The 27070-nt window shown below is 34.2% G+C and overlaps 2 protein-coding genes across 2 annotated transcripts in view; one reads left to right on the plus strand and one right to left on the minus strand.

The window, feature by feature from the left end:
* The window catches only part of LOC149556044 (uncharacterized), a 49710-nt gene extending 32957 nt beyond the window's left edge, over window positions 1–16753 (plus strand). Inside the window, exons 10-15 of the mRNA XM_089830171.1 lie at window positions 13958–14033; window positions 14149–14257; window positions 14590–14702; window positions 14847–14905; window positions 16066–16174; window positions 16372–16753. Of these exons, the coding sequence (XP_089686297.1) occupies window positions 13958–14033; window positions 14149–14257; window positions 14590–14702; window positions 14847–14905; window positions 16066–16174; window positions 16372–16506 (601 nt within the window). The 3' untranslated portion in view covers window positions 16507–16753. The remainder of the gene's footprint in view (window positions 1–13957; window positions 14034–14148; window positions 14258–14589; window positions 14703–14846; window positions 14906–16065; window positions 16175–16371) is intronic.
* On the minus strand, window positions 5909–7956 carry LOC149556045 (uncharacterized). Its single transcript, XM_089830169.1, has 4 exons — window positions 7064–7956; window positions 6639–6935; window positions 6403–6527; window positions 5909–6308 (listed from the first exon to the last, which is right to left on the minus strand). The coding sequence occupies exons 1-4, from the start codon at window positions 7808–7810 to the stop codon at window positions 6020–6022; spliced, it is 1458 nt and encodes a 485-aa protein (XP_089686295.1). The 5' UTR covers window positions 7811–7956; the 3' UTR covers window positions 5909–6019.
* Window positions 16754–27070: the final 10317 nt, after the last annotated feature.

A 27070-nucleotide genomic window follows, 5' to 3' on the forward strand; every position in this document is an offset into this window, starting at 1 on the left:
TTTGTTTAACTTTTTTTAACGGTAAATCTTATTCACATGAACATGAATGATATAATTGTCTTCCTATGAAATATAGTAATAACTGATTTTCTATGAGTGTGTTAGTTGTAAATTTAGACTTGGGGAAATCGGAGGTTACACCTTCCTACACCTTCTCTCCTCTGTATATCCGTCATCCACGTTTATCCCTATTATCAACTTATATCTCCTACTCTTGCTGATTGGATTACACACCTTTTTGCCATGTCAGCATCTTTGTACACACCCTCTCCTTTTCAAATGTACACCCAATCAATGTATTGGGCGATCACCATTGTGTCATCCTGAGTGTGAGCTCCTTGTTTCATTTTATACATGTAGGGTCTGATCAAGTTATTTTTCCACATTAATACGTCATCCTATTGATTAACATGATCTTCGGTTCACCTGCTGGAGACTCGAACTTGTAATGTCGTATCAGCATGACTTTGCAACGACAATGTTTTGTTGTTGCACTACGGAGTTAACCCTAACAGCAACTTTTGGTACTACAATAACTTACCTTTCAAAGTAGTGAACTATTCATATTGGAAAGGTCTAGTGAATGCATTTATTGTTGCAGGCAAGAGGTTTTGGACCCCGTCAATTAAAGACTGGAGTAGGCCATTGCTAGAGGATGCTATAAAAATACATAGCTTGTGGTTGATGATTAAAAAACATTTTGGGGTTGAAAAGGATGCAACATCTTATCAGATAGATGAATGTATGGATGAAATAGATCTCTTGTCAACTTCTTTTTGGCTTCTAATAGTGCTTTGGTATTCTTGAAGTCTATAGATGCGTCACATGAAATAAAAAACGTTGAGATTTTGTGCAATTTATTAGATGGGATGATTGGGGAGGTCTGTTTTGAGAATGTTGTTCAAATTGTCATGGCTAGTGCAACTGCAAGTATAATGTTTATGCGAGAAGCATCCTACAATTACATGGAGTCCTTGTGTTACACATTGCTTGGACTTGTTGTTAGAGGACATTGGGAAGAATTGATGGGTAAAAAGAGTAGTTGAAAATGCTAAAAATGTTACCAAATTTATATATGACCGTACTTAGGTCCTTCCTTTGATGCGAAAACATGCAAATGACAAGGACCTTGTGTGACCAAGAGGGACATGATTTGCTTCCCACTTCCTTACCATTCTTGGCACCATTCCTCATCTCAAGAAAATATTTCTGTCTAATGCTTGGATAGAGTTTATGTTCTCCAAATAAGTTGAAGCAAAGAAAATTGAAAGAACTGTTTTTGGTAAAAACATTCAACAAAAATGTAGAGTAATTGATCTGGGTAAGTAGAAAACACAAACTTAAACTTTATTCAAGAATCAAGATAATCTATTTGCTGTTTTTTAAGGGTTATTTTTGTAATACTTTTGAAATTGTTTTAATTTTTTTAGATCTCTAAACCTTTGATAAAAGGTTCCTCGTATGGTGAATGGATAGGGTATGACAATGGATTTCATTTAAGAAGCCATGGATAGGGCCAAAGAAGCCACTTCACATTACTATGGTGGAAATAAAAGAAAATATGAAATCATTTAGTGAATAATTGATCATAGATGGACAAACCAACTCCACTAGCTGATACGTGCCTTGGCTTACTACTTAAACTTGAAGTTCTATTTTTTTGATACTTTTAGGGTTGACGAGGAGGTCGTGGCAGGGGTTGTTGCATGCACTAATAAGATGGCACCCGATCATGAGTTGACTGGGCATGAGATTTTCTTTATCTTATTTATGACTTTGGCAATGTTGAGTTTTTTAAATTTGTGATTTATCATTTTATTTTGATTTTTATCTATTTAAGTTCTATACGGGTGGAGAGGGGAGACCCTTTTCTTTAGAACGAGTAATTGAAAGGGTTGGAACTTAGTTGCCAGATTCGTGTATATTAGGTTGGATTTGCGCTTGGATCCGTGAAGGTCCGGGTAGGATCCTCATTCCTGCCTATTGATTTGCCCGCGACAGATGCACAGGCAGGAACAAGAATTTTGATGGATCCACAAGCAGAAACAAGGATCCTGCCTAGATCCAAGCGCCAACAGAAGAATCTTGTGAGGATCCGCGCCAATCTGCTGCAAAGCAAAAGGCAAAAAATAAAAATGGTGGGCCCAACTTAATTTTTTAATATATATTTTTTTTAAACCCTAAAAATGCCCTCTTATTCATTATGAAAGGTCATTTGCTCTCTATTTTTCTTTCTCATAGCTGCTGGTTTGAAGTAAAGTGCTTGGATTCAAAGGAGATCGGTTGTAGAGCTGCAAATACATTGCAAGAAGTGTTTAAGGTATGCATTTCAACCATTTTCTTTAGTTCTTTCATAGATTATTGATTAGTTTTCCAAATTTTCAAGTTTTTTGTTGAAGCATGGTTTTCTTTCATTTCTTTTCTAGATTGCAAGAATAGAACAATGAGTAGTCAAGGCTCAATGGGTGGGGCTGGATCACCAAAATTCAAAATTGACAAGGGATCTCCTTCATGGAGACACAACAAGAATCACACAATGTCCTGGGGGTGGGGCATGCATATGGAAATGTAATTATTGCAATGTACAATATAGAAGCTCTTTTTTCCCGAGTGAAACTACATTCTTTGGGCCTTACGAGTGAAGGAATTAACGTGTGAGGGTAGTGGGGGAGATAAGAAGGGATTACCAACTGCACAAATAGCAGCCTTAGCAAAAGATCAAGAAGATTCTGATAGAGCAATTGCAAAAGGAAAACATAATGCTTCCAAATGAACAAATACACCAACACCACCATCCAATCAAACAAGCACAAGAACACATCCTTTTTTGCCTATGCCATCTACAAATGATGAAGTTGCAGATCCATCTCCACTCACTCGCAAGAGAGGCCCACTAGATAGGGCATTCCAAAATGAATTGAGAAACATTGCTGATCACAAAATTGGACGTTGTTTAATTGAAAATGGTGTTTCATTCAATTTAGCGATCACCTTATTTTAGGGAGATGGTGCAAGCAATAAATGAAGCACTCTATGGTTACAAACCACTTGGTTATGAGAAGTTGCGCACTACCATATTACATGATGAGAGGAAAAATGTAGAGGATGAACTTCAACTGATAAGAGATTCTTGGGTTCAATTGGGTGTGTATTAATCAGATGGGTGGAAAGATTGTAGAAACCGTCCATTGATCAATGCTATTGTTGTATGCCCTAAGGGGGCAATGTTCTTGAAGGCAATTGATTGTGAAGGGCAAGTGAAAGATTCAAAATTTATTTCCCGCATTCTCATTGATGCCATAGAGTCAGTGGGTCCTAATAATGATGTCCAATTGGTTGCGGACAATGCGAAAGTTTGTAGGGCTGCAAGGATAATTGTAGAGTCTAGATATGATCATATGTTTTGGACACCATGCACCGTCCACTCTCTCAATTTGGTGATGAAATCATTTGGCACCCAAATAGATTGGGTGAAAAAGATATATGAGGAGGTTGAAGAGATTCAAATGTTTGTGATAAATCACCACATGTCACAAGCAATTTTGGGAGTTTCTCTGACGTAGAATTATTGAAGGTAAATTTGTAAATTTAAAAGTCAATTATATATTATTGGATTCCATAATATTTTTTGTTGTTTTTTACAATAACATGTTTTAAATGAATTACTAACTTGAGTTTAACATGTTCTTAGGTTGCTGAAACCTGCTTTGCCTCTCACACAATCATCTTGAGACGACTTGTGAAGGTAAAGGAAGCATTGAATCAAATGGTCATTAGCCCCCAATGGAAAATTTGGAAGAATTCCAATATAACAAGGGCCTTAAAATGTGAGAAGAATGATATTAGATGAGGATTGGTGGGGTCTTGTGACTTATGTGTTAGAATTCACTGAATCAATCATGGCAATGCTTCATTGTAGACGATGATGAGTCATGCCTTGGGGACATTTATAATTACATGCACACTATGTTGGAAAAGATTAAAATGGTAAGTTCTACATTCTTTTACAATTGTTTATTTGAGAGATATCTAGATTCTTAAGTTTAAATTGACATAATCACTAATTATAATTATTATTCATATCTCATATCCTAGGTCATACAGAGGAGGGAGAATGATCCTTGGGACACCTTTTATAAAAAGGTGGAAGCAATTGTTTATCATCGATGAAACAAGATGACCACACCTTTGCACCTCCTCGCATATGCTCTATCCCCGAGGTACTGTAGTGCTTTTGAAATGCTTATGCTTATTTTATCCAATGTTTGTGCTATTGATATTTGATAATGTTCAATTAAATTACGTAATCCCCAAGTACGATAGAGCAGATATGCTTCGCCTTCCAGGTAGAGTGCCACCATTTAGAGATGCAGAGGTTGCAAATGGGTATAAGAGGGCACTAGCTAAAATATTCCAAAATCCTGAAATTGGGGCAATTGTGAGGAATGAATTTTCTGCCTTCATCTCAGGAAATGATTTCCACCCTTTTGCTATAGCGGACCAAAGCAAGATGGATGCCATTAAATGGTGGTACCTTCATGGGCAAGACTTCACATACCTCCAACCTCTTGCTATAAAGATCCTATCCCAAGTAAGTTTCTAAAATTTAACACCTAAAGTTAATTTCTTAAGCTTAAAGTTAAGACTCAATTGCTTGAATTTATCTTGATTGTTGTATTGGTATTCTGTTAATTTCTCTTTATGTTGACATCTCTTCTGAAGCTGAGCGGAATTGAAGTACTTACTTCCTTATCCACTCGGTCAAACGCAACCGGTTGGCTGCAAAAAAAGCATAAGACCTTGTGTTCATTCACAACAATTTGTGCTTGTTGTCATGGAAGAATCTCAAGTACAAGAAGGGGCCCAAAAATCTTTGGGATGTAGCACCCGAGACTCCTGATTGAGATATGACTATTCGAGATCTTGCTAGATCCACTTTGGTTGATGTGGATGATGAGGAGGGTTACGAGTTCACAATCCCCTCTACTACTAATGGAGCTGGTTTGGGCTCCTCTGATGATGCAGAAATGGCACTTGCAGCTCATCAATACCCCTCTGATGCGGATTTTATTGAAAATCCATTTGATGATTGAAATCAAAAAATTTAGCCTTGACACTTGACTCTTTTATGAGTGAATCATGTTACACCTTAGTTGCCGATTCGTGACACGAATCCGATTCGGGCACGTGAATCGGATCCGTGGATTCGGGATTTTTTTTTTTTCCCAATTATGATTCGTGGAGGATTCGTGCATATATATATATATATATATATATATATATATATATATATATACTAAAAAAAAGAGAAATATACATAATTCTAAAACTAAATCATTTCATAGTATGAATCTAGTATACTTGATCAATGACATTGATAATTAATCTATTTTCACGATTATAAAGAAAATCAACACATTCACATTGAATTACTGAAAGTGAAAGCTTGTAACATTCAAAATATAGATCATTAAACTTAAAGTTTATAACATGATTTACTCATAAAAGAGTCAAGAGTCAACACTAAAGTTTTTTATTTAATCATCAAATGGATTTTCAAGAAAATCCGCATCAGAGGGGTACTGGTGAGCTGCAAGTGCTGCATCTGTATTAGTAGAGGAACCCAAACCACTAGTAGTAGAGGGGATTGTTAACTCATAATCCTCCTCCTCATCATCCACATCAATCAAAGTGGATCTAGCAAGATCTCGGATGGTCATATCTAAATCAGGAGTCTCGGGTGCTACATCCGAAAGCTTTTCGGGCCCCTTCTTGTACTTAGGATCCTTCCGTGACAACAAGCGCAAATTGTTGTGAATGAACACAAGGTCTTATGATTTTTTTGGAGCCAACCGGTTGCGTTTGATTGAGTGGATAAAGGAGTAAGTACTCCAATTCCGTTCAGCGGCAGAAGAGCTGGCAACCTAAAGAGAAATTAAAAATTATCAATACAACAATCAAGATAAATAAATTAAATAATAAATTCAAGGAATTGAGAATGTTAACCTTAAGCTTAATTTTACAAACTTACTTGGGATAGGACCTTTATGGCAAGAGGTTGGAGGTACGTGAAGGCTTGCCCATGAAGGTACCACCATTTGATGGCACCCATCCTGCTTTGGTCTGCTATGGCAATAGGGTCGAAATCCTCACCTGAGTTGAAAGCAGCAAATTCACTCCTCACAATTGCCCCAATCTCTGGATCTTGGAATATCTTAGCTAGTGCCCTCTTATACCCATCTGCAACCTCTGCATCTCTAAATGGTGGCACTCTACCTGGAAGGCGAAGTACATCTGCACTATAGTACCTGGGGATAACAAAAGACAATTGAACACTATCAAATATCAATAGCACAAACATTGGATAAAATAAGCACAAACATTTGATAAGAACTACAGTACCTCGGGGATAGAGCATATGCAAGGAGGTGCAAAGGTGTGGTCATCTTGTTCCATCGATGATGAACAATTTTTTCCACCTTCTTGTAAAGGGTGTCCTCAGGATCATTCTCCCTCCTCTGTATGACCTAAGATATGAAATATGAATAATAATTATAATTAGTGAATATGTCAATTTAAACTTTAGAATCTAGATATCTCTCAAATAAAAAATTGTTGTAAAAGAGCGTAAAACTTACCATTTTAATTTTTTCCAGCATACTATCCATGGAATCATAAATATCCCCAAGGCATGGCTCATCACTATCTGCGAAGCGAAGCATTGCCATTATTGGATCGGTGATTTCCAACACATAACTCACAAGACCCCACCAATCCTCATCTAGTATCATTCTTCTCACATTTAAAGCCCTTGCTGTATTGGAATTCTTCCAAATGCCCCATTGGGGGCTAATGACCATATGCTTCAATGCTTCTTTTACCTTCACAAGTCGTCTCAAGACGATTGTGTGAGAGGCAAAGCGGGTTTCAGCAACCTAAGAACATGTTAAACTCAAGTTAGTAAAACATTTAAAAATTAAAACATGTTAATGTAAACAACAACAAAAATTAATAATTGTGGAATCCAATAATATTCAATTATATATTAAATATAAAAATTTACCTTCAATAACTCCAAGTCCGAGAAACTCCTAAAAATTGCTTGTGACATGTGGTGATTTGTCACAAACATTTGAATCTCTTCAGCTTCCTCATATATCATTTTCACCCAATCTATTTCGGTGCCAATTGCTTTCATCACTAAATTGAGAGAGTGGACGGTGCATGGTGTCCAAAAGATATGATCATATCTAGACTCTACAATTATCCCTGCAGCCCTGCAAACTTTTGCATTGTCCGTGACCACTTGAACAACATTATCAGGACCCACTGACTCTATGGCATCAATGAGAATGCGTGAAATAAATTCTGCATCTTTCACTTGCCCTTCACAATCAACTGCCTTCAAGAACATTGCCCCCTTAGGGCATACAGCAATAACATTGATCAATGGACGGTTTCTACAATCTTTCCAACCATCCGAAATAATAGACACACCCGATTGAACCCAAAAATCTCTTATTGGTTGAAGTTGAGCCTCTACATTTTTTCTCTCATCATGTAATATGGTAGTGCGCAACTTCTCATAACCAGGCGGTTTGTAACCATGGGGTGCATCATTTATTGCTTCCACCATCTCCCTAAAATAAGGTGATCTAGCAAAATTAAATGAAACACCATTTGCAATTAAACAACGTCCAATTTTGTGATCAGCAATGTCTCTCTTTTCAATTTGGAATGCCCTATCTAGTGGGCCTCTCTTGCGGGTGAGTGGAGATGGGTCTTCATCTTCATCATTTGTAGTTGGCATAGGCAAAAAAGGATGTGTTCTTGTGTTTGTTTGATCAAATGATGGTGTTGGTATATTTGTTTTTTGGGAAGCACCACGTTTTGCTTTTGCAACTGCTCTATCAGCATCATCTTGCTCTTTTGCTAATGCTGCTATTTGTGCAGCTGGTAATCAGCAATGTCTCTCTTTTCAATTTGGAATGCCCTATCTAGTGGGCCTCTCTTGCGGGTGAGTGGAGATGGGTCTTCATCTTCATCATTTGTAGTTGGCATAGGCAAAAAAGGATGTGTTCTTGTGTTTGTTTGATCAAATGATGGTGTTGGTATATTTGTTTTTTGGGAAGCACCACGTTTTGCTTTTGCAACTGCTCTATCAGCATCATCTTGCTCTTTTGCTAATGCTGCTATTTGTGCAGCTGGTAATCAGCAATGTCTCTCTTTTCAATTTGGAATGCCCTATCTAGTGGGCCTCTCTTGCGGGTGAGTGGAGATGGGTCTTCATCTTCATCATTTGTAGTTGGCATAGGCAAAAAAGGATGTGTTCTTGTGTTTGTTTGATCAAATGATGGTGTTGGTATATTTGTTTTTTGGGAAGCACCACGTTTTGCTTTTGCAACTGCTCTATCAGCATCATCTTGCTCTTTTGCTAATGCTGCTATTTGTGCAGTTGGTAATCCCTTCTTATCACTACCTTGACACATGTGAATTCCTTCACCCGCAGGGCCCAAAAAATGTAGTTTCACTCGGGAATAGGAGCTTCTATGTTGTATGTTGCAAAAATTACATTTCCATATGTATGCCCCACCCCCAAGACATTGTGCAACTCTTGTTGTGTGTCTCCATAAAGGAGACCCCTTATCAATTTTGAAGCTTGGTGATGCAGCCCCACCCCCACCCACTGAGCCTTGACTACTCATTGTTCTATTCTTGCAATCTAGAAAAAGTGAAAGAAAACCATACTTCACACTTGCACAAAAACTTGAAAATTTGGAAAACTAAAAATAAATCAATAATCTATGAAAGAATTCAAGAATATGGTTGAAATGCATACCTTAAACACTTCTTGCAAGGTATTTGAAGCTCCACAACCGATCTCCTTCGAATCCAAGCACTTCACTTCAAACTAGCAAGTATGAGAGAGCAAAATGAGAGAGCAAAATAGAGAGCAAATGAACTTGCATTGTGATTTAGAGGGTCGTTTTTAGGGTTTAGGGCCTTTAGGGCAAAAAAAAAACATTAAAAAATGATAATGGGCCCACGTTTTTGCATTCTCCTCCTTCATTGCCGCGGATTCACGCGGATCCGCGCGTGGATCCTCGAGGATCCGGGCAGGATTCGTAATCCTGCCTGTGGATCCGTAAGGATCCGCGGGCCGCGGATCCTTACGGATCCACAGGCAGGATTACGAATCCTGCCCGGATCCTCACGGATCCATACGTGGATCCGGATCCGAATCGGACCCGAGCCCGGATCCAGCCTTTTCCAGGTGAATCCGGTAACTAAGTGTTACACATTTTAAGTTTAATGATCTATATTTTGAATGTTACAAACTTTCACTTTCAGTAATTCAATATGAATGTGCTGATCTTCTTTGTAATCGTGAAAATAGATCAATTATCAAGTATGCTAGATTCATAGATGCATATTAGAATCACACACACACACACACGAACCCTCCATGAATCATAGTTGGGAAAAAAAACTTGCATCCACGAATTTGATTCATGTGCCCAAATCGGATCGGCAAGTAAAGTTGGAAAACAACCAAGTAAAAAATTTAGTTCAATACTACAACAAAATAATAGAAAATTGACTGTTACGTTTTCTAATTAATTCTTATATTTCTAATTTTTTTTGTAGATTGAGTGGGAGAATTATGGAAATAATAGAAAATTGACTGTTACGTTTTCTAATTAATTCTTATATTTCTAATTTTTTTTGTAGATTGAGTGGGAGAATTATGGTGCTGGCACACCTAGTCTTTAAGAGAGAGCCATTTGTGTTTTGTCCCAACCATGTAGTGCTTTTGGGTGTAAACACAATTGGAATTTACTTGAGAACATTTGCACAAAGAAGAGAGGTAGGTTGACCTCGTAGTGCCTCAATGATCTTATGGGCATTTATTAGAACCTTCGCCTTTGAACTAGAAAGGTGGAGGGCATTTCACATGAGGCCATCGACTTAGATGTTATTGATCCATATGGTGAATGGATTGTCAATGAATAAAATGATGATGATGATTATGCCCTCCTATATAACAAACCTCCCCATATCTAAAATATGAAGCAAGTCACATAGTTATAAATAGGTTTATAACTGTGTCTTGCTTCACATTTTAGATATACGGAGGTTTGTTATCATCTTGCAAAATTTGAGAAAAGAGTAGCAGAAGAAGCAGGAGTAGTAGATCTAGGTGAAATGGAGGACAAAGATGATAACTTTGAACATAAAGAAGATGAAACAAGTTATCATCATTTAGATACCACAGCATCTACTAGTTCAAGGCCTCAAAATTGTGTTACATTAGGAGAGGAAAGAGGAAGTTGTAGATTTTAGTTGGCTGATTTTCTCATATATGTAATTTTGTAAACATTTATAAACTAATGCTACTGTTATACAATTTAAAGATTGAAATAATGAGTCTGAAAGATGAAATTTCAAATATGTAATATATAAATTATGGCTCTTATGTTTTCTAAATGTATCAATTTATTTCTAGTTTTTTGTAAAACTATGATTTTCTTCTTAGCTGAGTTGTAGCCGAGTTTTCAGCCAAGACCTGAATCTGAGTCCTATCTTGGGCTGCTGAGTCTGTGCTAAGTCCGAGTTTTTAAACTATGGTTTGACGGCATTGTTACAGGAGTTATGAATTGATAACAAACATCATATTCTTTAAGCTGGTAAGATATCTCATCTTTGCCTCAGGTTGTAGAGATTCAAGAACATTCTATTTTAAGGTTCCTTATCTATTATGAGAATTGACTAATCTCGCCATAGCTCACACTGGCCGCTGGTCGTTGCTGGGCTTGGTTGCAGGGACACCCCCATGTTGATTTAAAAAAAAGCATTGTTTATAAAAAGAGAGGCGGTTCTCATACTCTCTTTTTAGTCACCATCACTAATAACTAAAGGTGTGCAACTTTTCTTTAGAAGGCTTCCTTAGATTCTTACAGTAGACCTCTATAGTTGTCAAATTAATTTCTTCCTTTTTTTAATAACATAAGGCTTTGGAGTAGTAGATTCATTTTGGATGTGTTCAACTCATACTGAAATAGGTTAGACTATTCCTCCAATTTGCAACTAGAGTCACTTTCTTACTGTTGGCAAAGCAAATTTGCTTCATATTGGTGGAAAGGGCCTTCCCAGCGTCTGCAGGCTAGGTCATGAAGGCACACAACATTAGTTTTATTTACCACCAAAGCATCATTAAGTACAAATACTAAAGAGGTTCTAGAGCAAGTACCCTATATCCTTACATTATGCTGTATTGACATTTTTGCAGTAACAAACAGTAATTTTGCATGGTATTTTGGTTCATGGTTTGCTGGACATTGGCCTCCTGGTCCCGTGTCATAATTTCTAGCTATCATTTTCATAATCTCTATGCTTTCCTTGAAGGTTCTACCTGTCACATAACTATCTGTACTTGTAAGTTTATGATCCAGGTTTTTACTGTCTCAGCTTTATCCCATTGTTATGGTTTTTCCATTTTGGCACTAGTTAATTATTGTAATTCTGGCCACCTTCACCTTAGTGGAAACTCAATGATAATTAGGTCTTTAAGTGCATTTGGTTTTAATAGTAGGTTGGCTTAACAGCTAGTGCAAATGCCTTTTCCTGAGTTGCCATAAACAAAAATCAGTGTAACTTATTCCATTCCTCAAAAGGGTCTCCACTAGGGTGGTCCTCGTAGTCCTTACCTACTTGTCATAATTAATGAGTATTTTATTCTACTCATGGCAATGGAACAAGTTTAAGGGCAAGCTTCTAGTTTTCCGAGCTATTAGAGGAGAGCAAATATATTCCAGTTCTCCATTTGTGGGTGTTACAAAATTTTTCCTCACCATATTCATGGGAAAAGTAAGATGACTTTGGAAGCTGCTCATGCTATTCCAATCAGCCATAGACTAACTTCTCCATCAGTATAATCACAGTTATTGGAGTAAGGCATCAAGAGAGAATCCAAATCAAGTTGATTCTTGGATACTAAGGAGAACAATTTTCCACTACAAATTAAGCACTCTAGGTCTCTCAGGGAAAACACTAAAAGGAAACTACTCAATATGGCTTTTTAATTGGACCAATCCTTGGCTCTTGAGTCTTTGCAGCAGAACAGCTTCAGCTGATTGGCTTGGTCGCCAGGCTGTTCCAATCGACCCAATGAACCTCCTCTCTCCCAAATGCAATTGAAAATGGCTTTGATAGATTCAGTGAAATTATCTATGGCAAGGCACAGATCTGATATTAAATTCTTCATCATTGCTTGGACACAAATGATGCAACCAAAATGCAATGGAAGTTAAGTATGCTGAGAATCAATTGCCAAGGTGTGTAAAACCTCCTTCATTTCTGGTTCAGCAAAACTAAGGGTGGTTCCTTGAGGTGCTGGACTGATGATTGAAAGATTCAAGACTTCCTTATAGAAAACTATACTGCTTCTAATTGTATCCCAATATTGGTGTCACAACATACCTACACGCTAGTTTGGACATGTAAGATTTAGTACCATGGTTGCACTGGTACACATGCCCAGACCTCTGGTACGCATACCGAGTACTTGCCTGGGTACGTACCCTGCAGCTGTAAACACCACACCAGCTCACAGATTTTTTCACCTTTGCAAAATGTTAAAGAAGTGCCATGTAGATTAGGATGTCTGATATTTGTTTCAGTTTTTCTTAGCACATCAAACTTCTTGTATATCAATCTTAACTCAATATGTAATCAGTTTGAAACTTAGATACAATATTGATTAATAGTAAACTAATAAAGTTTTCTGATTTTCACTGCTCAAGTTAGAACTAGAAGTTTATCATTTGCAAAATGTCATTATATGATTTATGGTCTTCTTGTTCATATTTAAAGTTTTCCTTCTTTGTAATGCATTTAAATTTTAAACATTCAGCATACATATTATGATTTATAACTCATATTTTCAGATTTCTTGTTTTGAAAGTTATAATGTCACGACTCATGACTCATAGTTTCAGATTTTCTATAAAATATCAAAATTATATTAAAATTTTTTTAGGCCCACCCACGTACCCCGTTCCCCTGTTTTGAAAAATAGCCGTACCGGTACCCATACCTGTACCCAAGAATCCCCATACCCATGCAACTTTGTTTCGTACCCTATTAAATATGCAACCTGCCATTTAAATATTTGAGAATGTGTTTTATGATAATCCCTTGTGATGTCACACATATTCATACATCACAGTAAGAACACACTAAACAATAAAACTGGAAAGATGTTCAAGTAGTTCTTGTGTTGATGATGGTGAGGAGAGAAAAACAGCAACCCTGCGATGTCTGAATCCAACCAGGAGAAAAGAGACTACTGTTTTAATCAAATATGCAACAACAGTAAATAAAGGTGTTGCATTATTGAATACATTACGTAAAACTAGATCTTCTAGAATGCACGGGCAAGCTGGGCTCTACTTTTCATTCAAAAAAATCGATGATGGTTGCAATATATTACACTGGTGTACTTAGTAATCCATAAAGATGCTATACCTTTCTTCAATTATGCTGGGTACCTCGAAATTCGGTTGAAAAACTTGCAATCCAGAAATGAATTGATACATATATATTGGGTCCCTCTTCAAGGGAATTCCGCTATCCCCACTGCAGTCAATTTTTTTAATATTTTCTTATTTTGCTTCACTTATACAATCAACAACAAACTAGTCTGCTCTATGTGGACTAGTTATTTGTCTCGGGCCAAATGTTTACAGATTTTGGATTTTTACTTGATTTTGAAAGATGGTTCAGTGTGCTTCATTGTTCTTGGCTTCGTTGCATTGAATTTTAGTTGATTTTTTTATTAGTGTTAAATGAAAAACCTTTTAGATATGTTGCATTCATACGAAAATAATTGGACACACATGCATTGAACATGTGCGTCAAATATTCTGCATCCTGACAAACAGTTTGGTGGTTCCAGGCATGGCAGTAAAGGCATTGAGAAAATGGGATTTGCCTCCCTGACAGCATGGAATATGAAGACTTGGAAACCCTTGGTATACAACATCCTTTCTACAATTTTGTTCACATAAATGTATTTGTAGTTCCAAAGAAAAAAATACTATTTAATGCATTTACCTATACAAATACATCCTATTTTGGTTTTTGCAGACGGTTCTTCCACTAGGTGAGGATCCACCAGCAATTACTTCTGTCTGTTTCAACCATAATGGGAAAATCTTGGCAGCTTCTGCAACAGATGGAATGATCCATATGTTTGGTATCCTTTGGTGTGAAGCATAGGAGTCTTGTCCACTGGTCCAATTATGCATGGCAATAGATTGGACAATTGATTGTATAAAGCAAATTTCTTGTTGGCCATTCTAGCAAAAATTAGCAAGTCTGGTTTACAGCTTGTCCTTATCCTTATAAACTTACTGTTTTGTCTCCATTTAAGCAAAAATTGATGTCTGGTTTATGCTTTTGCTGATTTTCTTATTAAATCTTACCATTCTCTTTCCCATAAAGTATTGACCATGGGATTTTTCAATATAGTGTCGTGTGGTCCTTGAATGTTAACTATTGGATATGTTGTACTTGACAAAGTAAAAGATATGTCTGCTGGCTTGCCAATAACTGGTTGGCCTGCACATGATTCAGCAGTATGTAATGTGAAGTTCGGACCTGACGAAGCTAGCATTTTAAGCCTTGGTGCAGATGGAAAGGTATGGATATGATTTTGATGGAAGTTTGTAATTGGCTTCCTTTAAGTGGATGATTTATGCCTTTTAATGTCTACAGCTTATAATTACATTCTTGAACATTTACTTTTCCTTTGAAACCTAATAATAGAGAGATATATTTTGTAGATTTTTGAATGGAGCTTGCATAACCAAGGCCAAGTTTTGTGGTCACAAGATTCTGGCAAGTGAGTATCAATATTTATATCAACTTAGTGCTAGTTAAATGATTTGATCACTAATTATTTGTGAGCTTATACATGTGGAAAATGGCACTCTGATAACTAAGTAACTTTATAAATTGATAGAAGTGACTTCCATTAAGATTGTGATATTGCTATCAGGATTTAACTGTGTAATTTATCATGATTTAACTTGCTGTGGAAATTATCTCCTACTTATCAATTGATGAGCTTAAGGGGCTTTCTAATGAATGGTTCATAAGGCACAACACTTGGTGACGGTTTTGCAAATGGGGTTGCAAGCTTTGGGTTTAACCATGGAGGAAGCTCTGTAGTTAAGCGCGTTCAGGCTGGAGTAGTACTGGGATGGGTGACCTCCCGGGAAGTCCCGGTGCTTCACCCTTGTGAGCATCACCTAGATCCAATGAGTGCTAAGTGTTCTATTTATTCTCTTGAGAGATGGATTCATGTTGAATCACTACTCATGAAATATGGGTCAATGAGTTTGACTCAAAATTACACAGTTAAATCCTGATAGCAATATCACAATTTGACTTGCTGTGGTAATTATCTCCTACTTATCAATTGATGAGCTTAAGGGGCTTTCTAATGAATGGTTCATAAGGCACAACACTTGGTGAAGGTTATGCAAATGGGGTTGCAAGCTTTGGGTTTAACCATGGAGGAAACTCCGTAGTTAAGCGCGCTCAGGCTGGAGTAGTACTGGGATGGGTGACCTCGCGGGAAGTCTCGGTGCTTCACCCTTGTGAGCATCACTTGGATCCAATGTGTGCTAAGTGTTCCATTTATTCTCATGAGAGATGGATTCATGTTGAATCACTACTCATGAAATATGGGTCAATGAGTTTGACTCAAAATTACACAGTTAAATCCTGATAGCAATATCACAATTTGACTTGCTGTGAAAATTATCTCCTACTTATCATTCCATTAAGATTGTTTTTGAAACAGCACATCTCCATTATTTAGATGACAGGATCAAGATTAGAGCAAGGAAAAGTCATTGAAACAATATCAATTGTTATTTCAACACACTGGGAAGCATTTACATATTGATTTTTCTTAAATTAGTTTGTTCGTAGAACTTGAAAAAACTAGATAGAATACCACTCCGGTCTTAACAACCGTATAAGAACATTGAACAGGCATTTTGGATATGAAATCACAAAGCTCCCAAGGCATGAAATGGCAATGGATGCACATGGGAGGAGACTGCTTGTGACATCAAATTCTTTGAGATCTCCCTTGTATCAGGTAACTTTTCTTATGAGGGTTCTTGTATGCTATTCTATTTATGTAAATGTAATTAAATGTGAGTTGGAAAAAAGAAAAAGAAACATTCTCCCCAAAAACACAAATTAAGGTATGTCTCATGCTTTTGCTGATAAAAAATAGTTATATTTTGGTTTTTCATGATCAGTAGTAACATAGTGTGTTGCTTATGCCTGTAGATCCAAGGAAAATCTAAAGGGCAAAAAACTCTACAACATGGTGCTCCCATAACATCTGTGGATTGGCACCCTTCATCACCAATATTTTTGACAGGATCGGTGGATCACTCTGTTCGTGTCACATCAATTTCATAAAAATTGCCTTGTAATCATTGATTTATTCATGGTTTTCCACTGAGATCGAGGTGGAATAAGGGACTTAATCATGTGATCTTATCGCAACAAAGTATCAATTGACCATTTTTAACTGCAGAACCATAGAGCTCCGACTAACTATTCTATAGAATAATTTTGTCTGGAAGGACTATCGATTAACTTCTCTTGTAAAATCTAACCTATTTTTTGACTTAATTCTTCGAATGTTTTTTTGCGTTCTTTTTAACCTGTTTCAAATGAAAGCGATGACATAATTTTGGAGGCCATTTTGAGATTTCTGAACACTGTGCGGATGAAATTTCACTGAGTGTAAAATATCTATACTTCAACAATTGCGAGCTAAATTCTAAAGATCAAGATATCGAAATTAAATATTTATAATTCTAATTAATGCAGCCCTAGCCCAATTTATAACTGAAGATCCTATATTTCAAGAAATCCAATGGTTCTTGCTGGTTTTAATGAGCACGTATTCAAATATTAGGAGTTTATAAATTATTACATAAGAATAAAGAAATTCCTAAGACATTTCCTTTATCCAATATTTTAAAAAAAAATTTCTATGGTTGGAATAATCTTATTAATATAATCTTAATATTTGAATCTTATTAGTCGATAGACAAAACAACTTGCAACGGTTGGAAAATATGTTCATGTTAAGAAAATGATCTAAGCCATTATATATTTTTAATTTTATTTGAAAAATAATTATTACTATTTTTTTTTATTAATCAATTTAAAAATTGAAATAAACAATGACATTGTATAAAATAATAACAGAAGGATAAAATTAATTGTATAGAACTTAAAAATTATGATTTTAGATAAAAATGATATATATGTTTTTAAAAATAAATTCTAGTTCATTAATTTAATTAGTCTTTTAGCAATAAAAATAAAAATAATTATTATAATTTTTTTTAATTAATGAAAAATAAGATTATTCTTGAGTGAATAAAATAAAAAAATATAAATGCAATGATAACATTTTTTTTCTTTAAAAGTAATATTTTCAAAACTTTAAATAGTAAACTTAAGATTAATTTTTATTTTAATAAGTAAATAAATAAATTTTTTACACTTTTTTTCTTATTAAAAAAATAACTATCAACTATTTAATTAATTTAAATAAGCTTAGTATACTGAAGTTTAGATTACTTTTTATTATTAAAAATTAAATATGTTTTAAATATTTTTATTATCATAAAAATAAATATTGTGTATTTAATTAATTAAAAAATTTCCATAAAAATTTATTAATTGAAAAGAAAAGATATGTTGTTCTTTTTAACTTAATTTTTTTAATTTATTGTTTTGAAAATTAAAATAAACAATAATATTGTATAAAATAATAGCAAAATAGATAAAATTAGTTCTATAAAACTTATGTATTTTTTTGTTAAAAGAATTGTATTAATCAAATAAAGTATTTAAATTGTAAAATATTATAATTGGAAAAAAATCTCATTTAAAAAAAAATTCAAATAATCGAAAGATAAAAAAGAAGGTACAATATCAAAAGCAGGGGGGAGGCTAGCCTCAACCACCTAGTTCAATTGAAAATCACAATCTCATTTTAATTAAAGTAATACCTTTTAATAAAAAAAAAAAAGCAATGATAATTTCATTACATTTAACAAAACAAATCATAATAATATTTTAAAAATATTATATACTAATTTTAAGATTACTTTTTGTATGAACAATTAAATAAATAGTTTCTCAATATTTTATTTTCATAAAAAATAACTATCATTTACTTAATTAATTTAAACAATCTTAAATTTAAGAATTTTTTATATTAAAAATTAAATAAATATTTCTTAATAAACATTTTTAATTCTATTTGTTAATAAATAAAATAATCAAAATAAATTAATTTTTACTAAATAAAAATAAACAATAATAAGATATCTAAATCTTTAGAATACTAAATATAACATATTTGTATTAATTAAAAAAAATATTTTTAATTTTAATTTTGTCAATAAAACTAAATTTTTTTTAATAATTAAAAAATCAATATAAATTGTCTATTTTATTAAATATAAATATAAAAAATTAGAATAAATAATATAAGGCTGGAAAATCTCTAAAACAATAAATAAAACAAAAAATCATCTAGTTTTTATGTGTTGAACTTTTGCCTATAAATATAGGGCCAAAGTATTTTAAATGACCACAAATTTGAGAAGACTCGTATATTGAAAGGTCTTTAACATATTCGTATGAATGAAATTCAAATTAGATTTTCAATTGTCAGTATTTTGGTAGTTTTCTATTTTATATAGTGTTGAATATCAATTGTCCATTCAATATACTAATTACTTTTATAACTGATATGTTGTAAGCATTGATATTCAAGATTTGTGAGTTTGTGTTTCAAGACCCTTTGAATAGACCTAAGATATTTTGTTAGAGACAACTTGTCACCTCGTAATATCTACCTGTATTTTAAATTGTAATAATTTTTGGGTTTACTATGTGGTACGATTTTAGGTTCAAATTGGTCCTCTGAAGAATCTTGCAATTGTTTTGAATTCAATTTTAGTAAGTAATTATACATGGATGGTTGATTTTTTGTGTGTACCAACCTTTACTTTCCTTGCTTTTTGAAGCTTTTGATCACGATTTAATGGCTTTGTATGGATAACGTTTCATTAGCATATCTATGATTGATATCAAAAGTATATTGTGATAGACACTTGGTTTAATTGAGCTAACTTCGATAAGAATAATTTTCTTGCAATCTTACTTTGATTTTCTCATTTTTATTACATTTGTAGGTTTGCAATTATCTGAAGATATTCTGGCAGCTGGTCATCAAAATGTTTTTCAAACCTCCTTTGGGATGAAGGGGGTTCTATGTCCAAGATTAGATAGCAAAATGTGGGAAGGGTTCACTCGACAATTCTCAAAATATTAAAGCATCAAGCAGAAAACTACAAAATATGAAAGGATGCTTGGGGTTATGCTCTAAATCAATTTTTTTAAACCAGATAGTTTGTCACTTCCAATCATAAGGTTTCCTATGAACAAAGTAAAGAGTGTTGCAACTTTAAAAGGAAAATCATTCTTGCCTTAATACACCCATGACAAATGGCAAGGGAGACAATAAGGCTTTGTCTTAGAGGCATCCTTCAATGTCACAATGAAGGAGAATGGACTTGATGCTCCCTATAAATTTGAGAAGCAAGATAGTACATGTTGGTGTTCCCTGGAATTTTCACCAATCAAGCAAGCTGAGATACTTTTCCTTTTCTTGTTTCTTGAGTTATTGGGTTCATCTGCCATTGTGTGTGAAAAATGTAGACACACTTGTATAGGACATTACACTCAAGGAAACCCATGATAAGCTCCTCAAGAACTAACCTATAGCTTCCTATCTATGATGTGCAAGGCTAAAGTAAACAAATAACAATATGATAATGGCTCTCAAATGAACCCAATTAAGAAACCCTTGCAAGGTGCACCATAGAACGAAAGATTCAAATGAGATGCAAGACCTAGCTATGGTGAAAGTAAAAGTACAATACAATGCAATTAAGACAACAAGCTAATCTAGGAATTTAAATGCAAGATCTAAGCTAAATGTGATGCAAGACCTAGCTATGGTGAAAGTAAATGTGCAATACAATGCAATGAAGACAACAAGCTAATCTAGGAATTTAAATGCAAGACAGATAGAAGCTAACCTAGCCATGGTGAACAAGGTCCAAGATGCAAGATGAGCGCAAGCTCCAAGTATTCCAAGACACCAAGAATGCAATGAGACTCCAAAGTACCAAGGCTTCAAATTGGTAGCATGACGATAGCTCCAACTTCTTCACCTTATGCAAGAATGGGGAGAGAACCTCCTTTTAAAGAAAAATGGACGGATGAGATTAAGAGGAAAAAGATGCATAATCAAGGGAGGAGAATGCATCTTGAATGATCCATGTGCACAAGCATCTCACCTAATCAAGATCAACGATTGACTTTAAGAGGCAAAAGATGTGCGGAGGAGAATTAAAATTATTTTGAAAATAGATGATTCCTCCTCACATAAAAAATTGTACATTCATGTATAGACAAAAATGTCTTTTATTTTATTTTTAAAATAGGAATAATGCTTTATGTGTGCACACTTAGGATAAGAGGAATTGGGGATTATTATTTAATTAAAGGGGAGCATGTTCTTATAATTAAATAAGAGAGTTAGGATAAAGTAGTCAAACCATAAATTATAATCAAATAAAATATAAAATGAGGATTTGATCAAGAATAAACAATTAATAAATTATGCAAAATTGCTAGAAAAGGGGCTCATAGTCTAGATGACCATTTTTGGGTAATTACATTTGCCCCTCTTTGACTAATGTGTGATCGGTTTGGAAACACATTACGCCAAAGAATGATGATGTCAAAGCAACAGACAAAGATCTTGCCCCAGAAGAGAACAAGTGGCTGAGAAAAGATAAATCAAGGACTGCACAAATTGTGCAAGAATTGAGCAGACTAAACAAGGAATGAGAAAAGATTGAAGACTGAGCAAGACTGATCAAATCAAGTGAAAGACTAAGAAAAGACTAAGCGAGGCCAATCTGAAACTGAGAAAACTGACAAAGATCCTGCCCCAAAATGAGAACAAGGATCAAGCAATAGATATGTTTGCCCCCTTGGGATTGAAATTGAAATGATAATAGAGGAGATGCAAAAACTCAAATAGATAGATTTGATCAAATCGGTAAAGAATTAAGTCCAAGATAGTAGATTAATTGATGTAGATAAGTGACCACTAGAATGACAAAACATGCCCCAACATAATTAAAGTTGACCAAGAAAGATAAAGCATTAGAATTAGGTCAACAATGGGGAAAGGTGAAATGAAATGAATATGAAGAGTGAAAGAGAGTAGAAATGATGAAGAAATAAAGAAATTATTCTTGCCCCAACAAGATTTAAAAATTAAGCTTCAGAAAGTCAGCCAATTACTTAGAAGAAATAATAATTTGAAAATGTGATTTTGACAATCTGTCATGCCCAGAATTATAGACCAAAAACACAACTACAATCTTTTTTTTTTTTTTTTTTTAATACATATGCACATCATCATAAATATAAAATCTATATACCTCATTAAATGTTTGCAACATATTAATAATACTAGACTTTCATATATATCCTACCCACTAACTATCTCAAAACATTCTTATTTGTCTAACATAATCCCTATCTATCTTCTAAACTTGCTATTCAAACTCAATACAATAATTTTGATATATTTCCTAAAAGTAACTTCACTATATTAAAATTTCTTAGTCATTTCTAATTTACTAATTTTCCTTTAGCTATCCTTCACTTCAATGAATTATCTGTTAGTATTCCTAAACCCTAGCTATACCACCATACAAATTTCTTCTTGCTTTATTCATTTCCTATTCTTATGTATAAACTTGCCTCAATTTTTTGATTTTCCAAATCAACATCTACTATCTTAGCCGTATTCATTAATTGATACAATTATATTTACCACGTAATTATGAGAACCTACTAATTACTTATTCTTAATTATTCAAAACATGAAGTGATGGAATTACTAACTATGTATTAGCCTACAACATTATACTGCTATTGATCCAAATTATGTATACTACTTAATATAACCATTATGACCAACATTCTTTCATATAATATATTTGTGTATGTCCTTTTGACAATATATAGATTATATTGTATAATATTCATTACTAAAGATTATTATTATACATTCTAATCTTTACATTTTTTTACAATCTACTAATTAAATTATATTTTCATATCATTCCATGGCCTATAGCATTTACCATCCTTACTTATTAAAACACTACAACTAATAACTATCTTATAACATTACCCACTAACCAAACTGTCAAAATTAACTACTAACAAATTATTTTGTACTCTACTACTAACTTCAATTTCGTTATTACTAGCATTTAATAATTTACTAACTAATATTCTTACTCTCACACTAACTAACCCGCTAACCCTAACCTCTAACTACTAATTAATCCATGCACATGGCCCCTCTCCAAACTCCCACGTGGCTCTCTCCACAAGCATCCCATCAACCATGTGGGCCTTACCCATTTCTAAGCACTTTCCATAGCTATTTCTAACACTACCTAACTACATCTTAAATTACCTTTACCCTATCTCAAGTTCCCTCCCATATGTGCTATCCCCATGAATTCTTGTTCACATGCCCCTAAGGTCATAAGATGGGCGGCGGTTTTGGGTGAGCATTCAATGCCCATGTCACATGAGTGGAGTGGGGTCACATGTGGGCTATGTGCCTCTTGGTGTTTGGGAAGGAGTGAAGTGGGGGTACTCCCTTTAACCAAAGGTCTATTTCAACATAGAATTTATTAATGCCACCTATCCCATGTTATTGCAACACCCAAGGTGGTGGTACACCTAGAAGGTGTTAGGCACGACAAACAAGGTGCGGGGAGAGTATAGGTTTGGTTATGAAACACACCAAATATATTTCTATATACTTTTTAATTGTTTTTCCCTCTCAACATGAGAGTGTCAATTTGGAGTAGAGTAGTTAGGAATAAAATAAAGTTTATGCTATACTCTTATACATTCTTCTTGAAAAGTGTTATGTCACTATCATGAGTTACTCATGTGACATATGTTATTTCCTGCATCCTGACTTTTATTATTATATTTCTCCTTTCTTTTCTTAAGGCAAGATACCAAGGGAATTATTCTCTGATTTTTTTATTGGTTTGTAATAGGGAGGGGGATTATTTCTCACTTCCCATACAAAGTCTAGAGAGCTAATATGCATGTACAAGCCTAACTTCTCGTGGGAGTTTATCTCTTTGCTCCATCCTCTTAAATCAACTATATTGCTAAGAATATGGATTTGGCGATAGTTTGACATTGTTAATATTTGTTTTCAATGTACATATCGAATTAAGTGAATCTATTTAAAAATCACTTCTGAGATAAATTTGACTCATGAGATACATTTAAAACAAGATCGAATATGAAACTATTCTATCGTTAATGGAACTTTATATGATATTTTCTATTGAACAATACTTTGAAAATGCATTATATTGATTTGTTTCTTGATTCAAGGAATAAAATAAAACAATATATACACTTTTCTCAAGTATCAAAATGGATGACTATCCTTGAAATGAATCCTTTCCATAATTCGAACTATGATACAATAATCTCTCTTTTTTTAATTACATCTAAATTTACAATCTAGAATTTAACAAAGAAATCACATATGATCATGTCTCTAAATTCCTCATTCCCTTAATGGATTCTTTCTTCACAAAAATGTACATAAGACGATAACCTCACTTTGACAATACAATACACAAAGGACACAAGTGAAGGGTTCAACTTTCACAATGCAATATACAATAACATGGAGAAGGATTACATCCTTTCAAATACATTTCAAAATGACATATTCCTTCCTTGCTACTATGCACTCATTCATTTCAACAACATGAACAAGATGGAGAGAGATTCTCCAATACATGTACAATGCACAAAGAAAAGGTTTCTCCTTCAAGCAACATCTACAAGATAATCATTCCGAGCTTGTTTCCATCACTCCCATGAGCTCAAAATTTGTAAACACATCACAAAGAAAACAACAGGAACCATGGGTACTCTCTTCCCAACCATAGGCCTCCAAGAGATCACCCACAAGCTCAGGGAACAAGGCTCAAACAGGTTTTCATTCCAATCTCACAATGCATATACATCACATTACAACACTTGAACAATTCCATCCCGAGGATACTTCACTATGGTTCACCAATGGAACCATGAAAATAGGGTGAAGGTGTGCTTTTCAAATGGAGACTTGCCATATCAAACAATGTCTGCAATAAACAAATTTCATTCCCTTTCCGGGCTTTCACAATCATCCTCCAAAACACACTACCATCAGCTGTAGCTCCCTTGGAGCCCATACTCCATAAAAATTCCTCTATACACCATACTTCCCTTATCACCCCCAACAAGATATGAATGAATATGACATACAATAGAGCCCATACTCCCAAGTTCTCAATACATTTTCAAGCCCAACTAACCCCTTCACCCTGAACTTCTCTTCCCTTCCCAAAGGGTGAATGAAGTCCTTACACCCATAAACAACATAAATAACAAAATGGAAAAACAAAGAGAAAATCAAATGCAACAATGTATTTCATCTCAACCCCACAATACCACAATCTTCCCACAACATGGAACACCATTCAAAAATTTACATGAATACTACATCACAATACAACATCATGAATTCTATTTACAATATGAACTCACACTCCATGTTCATGAATGCAATGCCATTATGCAAGTTTTAAAGAAAAATACTACATTGAAAAAAAGAAACCAACCTTGAATCCTTTTGCAAGATGGTAATGAATGGTTGTAGAAGAGCTCCCTCCTAGTTTCCAAACTCTAAGAGTCTCTAAAATTAGAGAGTGGGTAGAAAACCCACTAATTTCATCCCAAGTCTTCTAAAAAGGATCCCAAAACCCTCACTACCTAAAAATGGTCATAACATGAGCTGCCTTTTTCTTACCCTTGTCTCCTAAAAATGTAGCCTTGACCAACTAAGACAGTGTGGAAGAACTCATATGACTCCAATTTCGAATTGCTTTGAAAGTGTCTTGTTTGGAGGGTTCCCGAGGTCATCTAGGCCTACTAAAGGTTAAATTTAGACCCCCCAACCATACTACTATCATGTGAGAACTTATTTTTCACCAAAATAACCCCATTGGACCACTTTTTGATCCCTAAAAGCTATTGGGAAGTTGGAATTCGAATTTCCCTTAATGAAGACTTCTCCTAACACTCTACCATAAGAGGTTAATTTGGGTACTGCCTTGGGTTAGGTTTAGGTTAGGTGACTTTTGCCCAAAACCCTAAATGACAAGTCATTAACACATGGACAATACAAGTGTCAAGTGACACAATAAAACAACACATTACATTTATAGTGACATGTCTCTAATTATATATATGAATTAAACTATTACACACACATACAATTCATGTTTACAAAAAAAAACACATTTCAATGAGGTTTGAATATTTTTCACCTTTTCAACCTTGGCTATGTCGTGTTTATAGTGGTTTGAGCCTTGGTTCCCTGTTAAACCCCATGGTTAAAATCCTGCACACTACACTCAAGCATCAGTAGTCCAAGAAAACCATATAAGCAATATATAAATAAGTGTAATAAATCACTTTCTTATTCAACATTAGGCTTGCATATTTCATCTTTTCTAATTAACTTTCCCTTTTCTAATCCTTTTCATATAAAACAATTAAAATAAAAAAATAAAAAATCTACATTTCCACTTTCATTGACACACTTAAATCCACATTCCTAAACATAATACACCATGATCATTCTTATCTACTCCAAATGTAAAATCAACTTACATACACCAAGGTAAGATTCAAATGAAAAATAGATAATTAAATTACTTCACATTAACAATAATGATATATGAATTATAACCCTAAATACACAAGTATGCTAAAACATAAGTAATTAACATAACTTGGAAACCATGTCTGACAACCACAGTATCCCAATTAATGTATCAAATTAGTATCATCATGGCTTATAGAACATAAGGTAGTTGGATAAGCATGTCTTAAATAACATCACATGGAATCATCACATAGTCTAGAGGATCCAAAATATCAATGTCTATAAAATTTCCTAAACAACAACACACGAGATCATCATGTCGTCCAAATGAGAAAAATATCACTACCCTCCAATAAACAAATACGACATAAATAATTTACACTGGAATCTCACATAATGTTGAATTCCTTGCCATTTTAGAATCCTTCTATCTAGTGCACATTCTTCTTGTCATACTCCCTTTTCAAATTAATTATTTATGATAATATTACTAAATCATCTCATTATTATCCTGAGATGGGGTATAACCCTAAATTTACTTAAGTCAACTAATCAAAATTCATACTAGTTATGTCAACATTGATTCAACAATTGTTCATAGCATTTGGGGTAGATGAGAACAACTTCAACCAACATATCTAGCTCACCTATTTATTTTAGTCAAACTCTAGTTCAATTTCTATCACAATTAAAATCATCTACTCTCTCAAGCATCTATGAAAGTAACCCAAACTTGCTTTTAGTTATCATTCCCATATAGATAATCCATACTCACCATAATATATCACTATAACTTTTTACCACATGTATCCTTACAAATTTTATGCACATTACTTTATTTTAACACCTAACATTATGTTATTACATTATGGTGTTCTAATTCCTCAATGAAAATTCTCATGAAGGTATATATAAGACCATTGTTACCAAAATTATCCTTTGGATTTGAACAACTATGGTTTTTTTTAATGCATAAGAGGAGGGGTCTTACACCATCAAGATGAACTTGGATTTTGATTTTGATCTCAAAAATGAATCTTGGATGTCAAAAATATGTAAGAGATTCAAAAGGGCAGATAAATGTGATGATAA

The sequence above is a fragment of the Cupressus sempervirens genome, chromosome 5 (genome assembly GCF_028749045.1).
Source record: "Cupressus sempervirens isolate cs-2001-9-10 chromosome 5, ASM2874904v1, whole genome shotgun sequence".
NCBI classification, from domain to species: Eukaryota; Viridiplantae; Streptophyta; class Pinopsida; order Cupressales; family Cupressaceae; genus Cupressus; species Cupressus sempervirens.

What these genes read in the sequence shown, in the direction of transcription:
- LOC149556045 (XM_089830169.1), bottom strand. Translation starts at nt 7,810, where the DNA reads ATGCCAACTACAAATGATGAAGATGAAGACCCATCTCCACTCACCCGC. An exon ending in CGGACTTGGAGTTATTGAAG is followed by an intron (nt 6,936 to 7,063) that starts GTAAATTTTTAT and finishes ACATGTTCTTAG; the next exon opens with GTTGCTGAAACCCGCTTTGC. An exon ending in GCATATGCTCTATCCCCGAG is followed by an intron (nt 6,309 to 6,402) that starts GTACTGTAGTTC and finishes TGTTATCCCCAG; the next exon opens with GTACTATAGTGCAGATGTAC.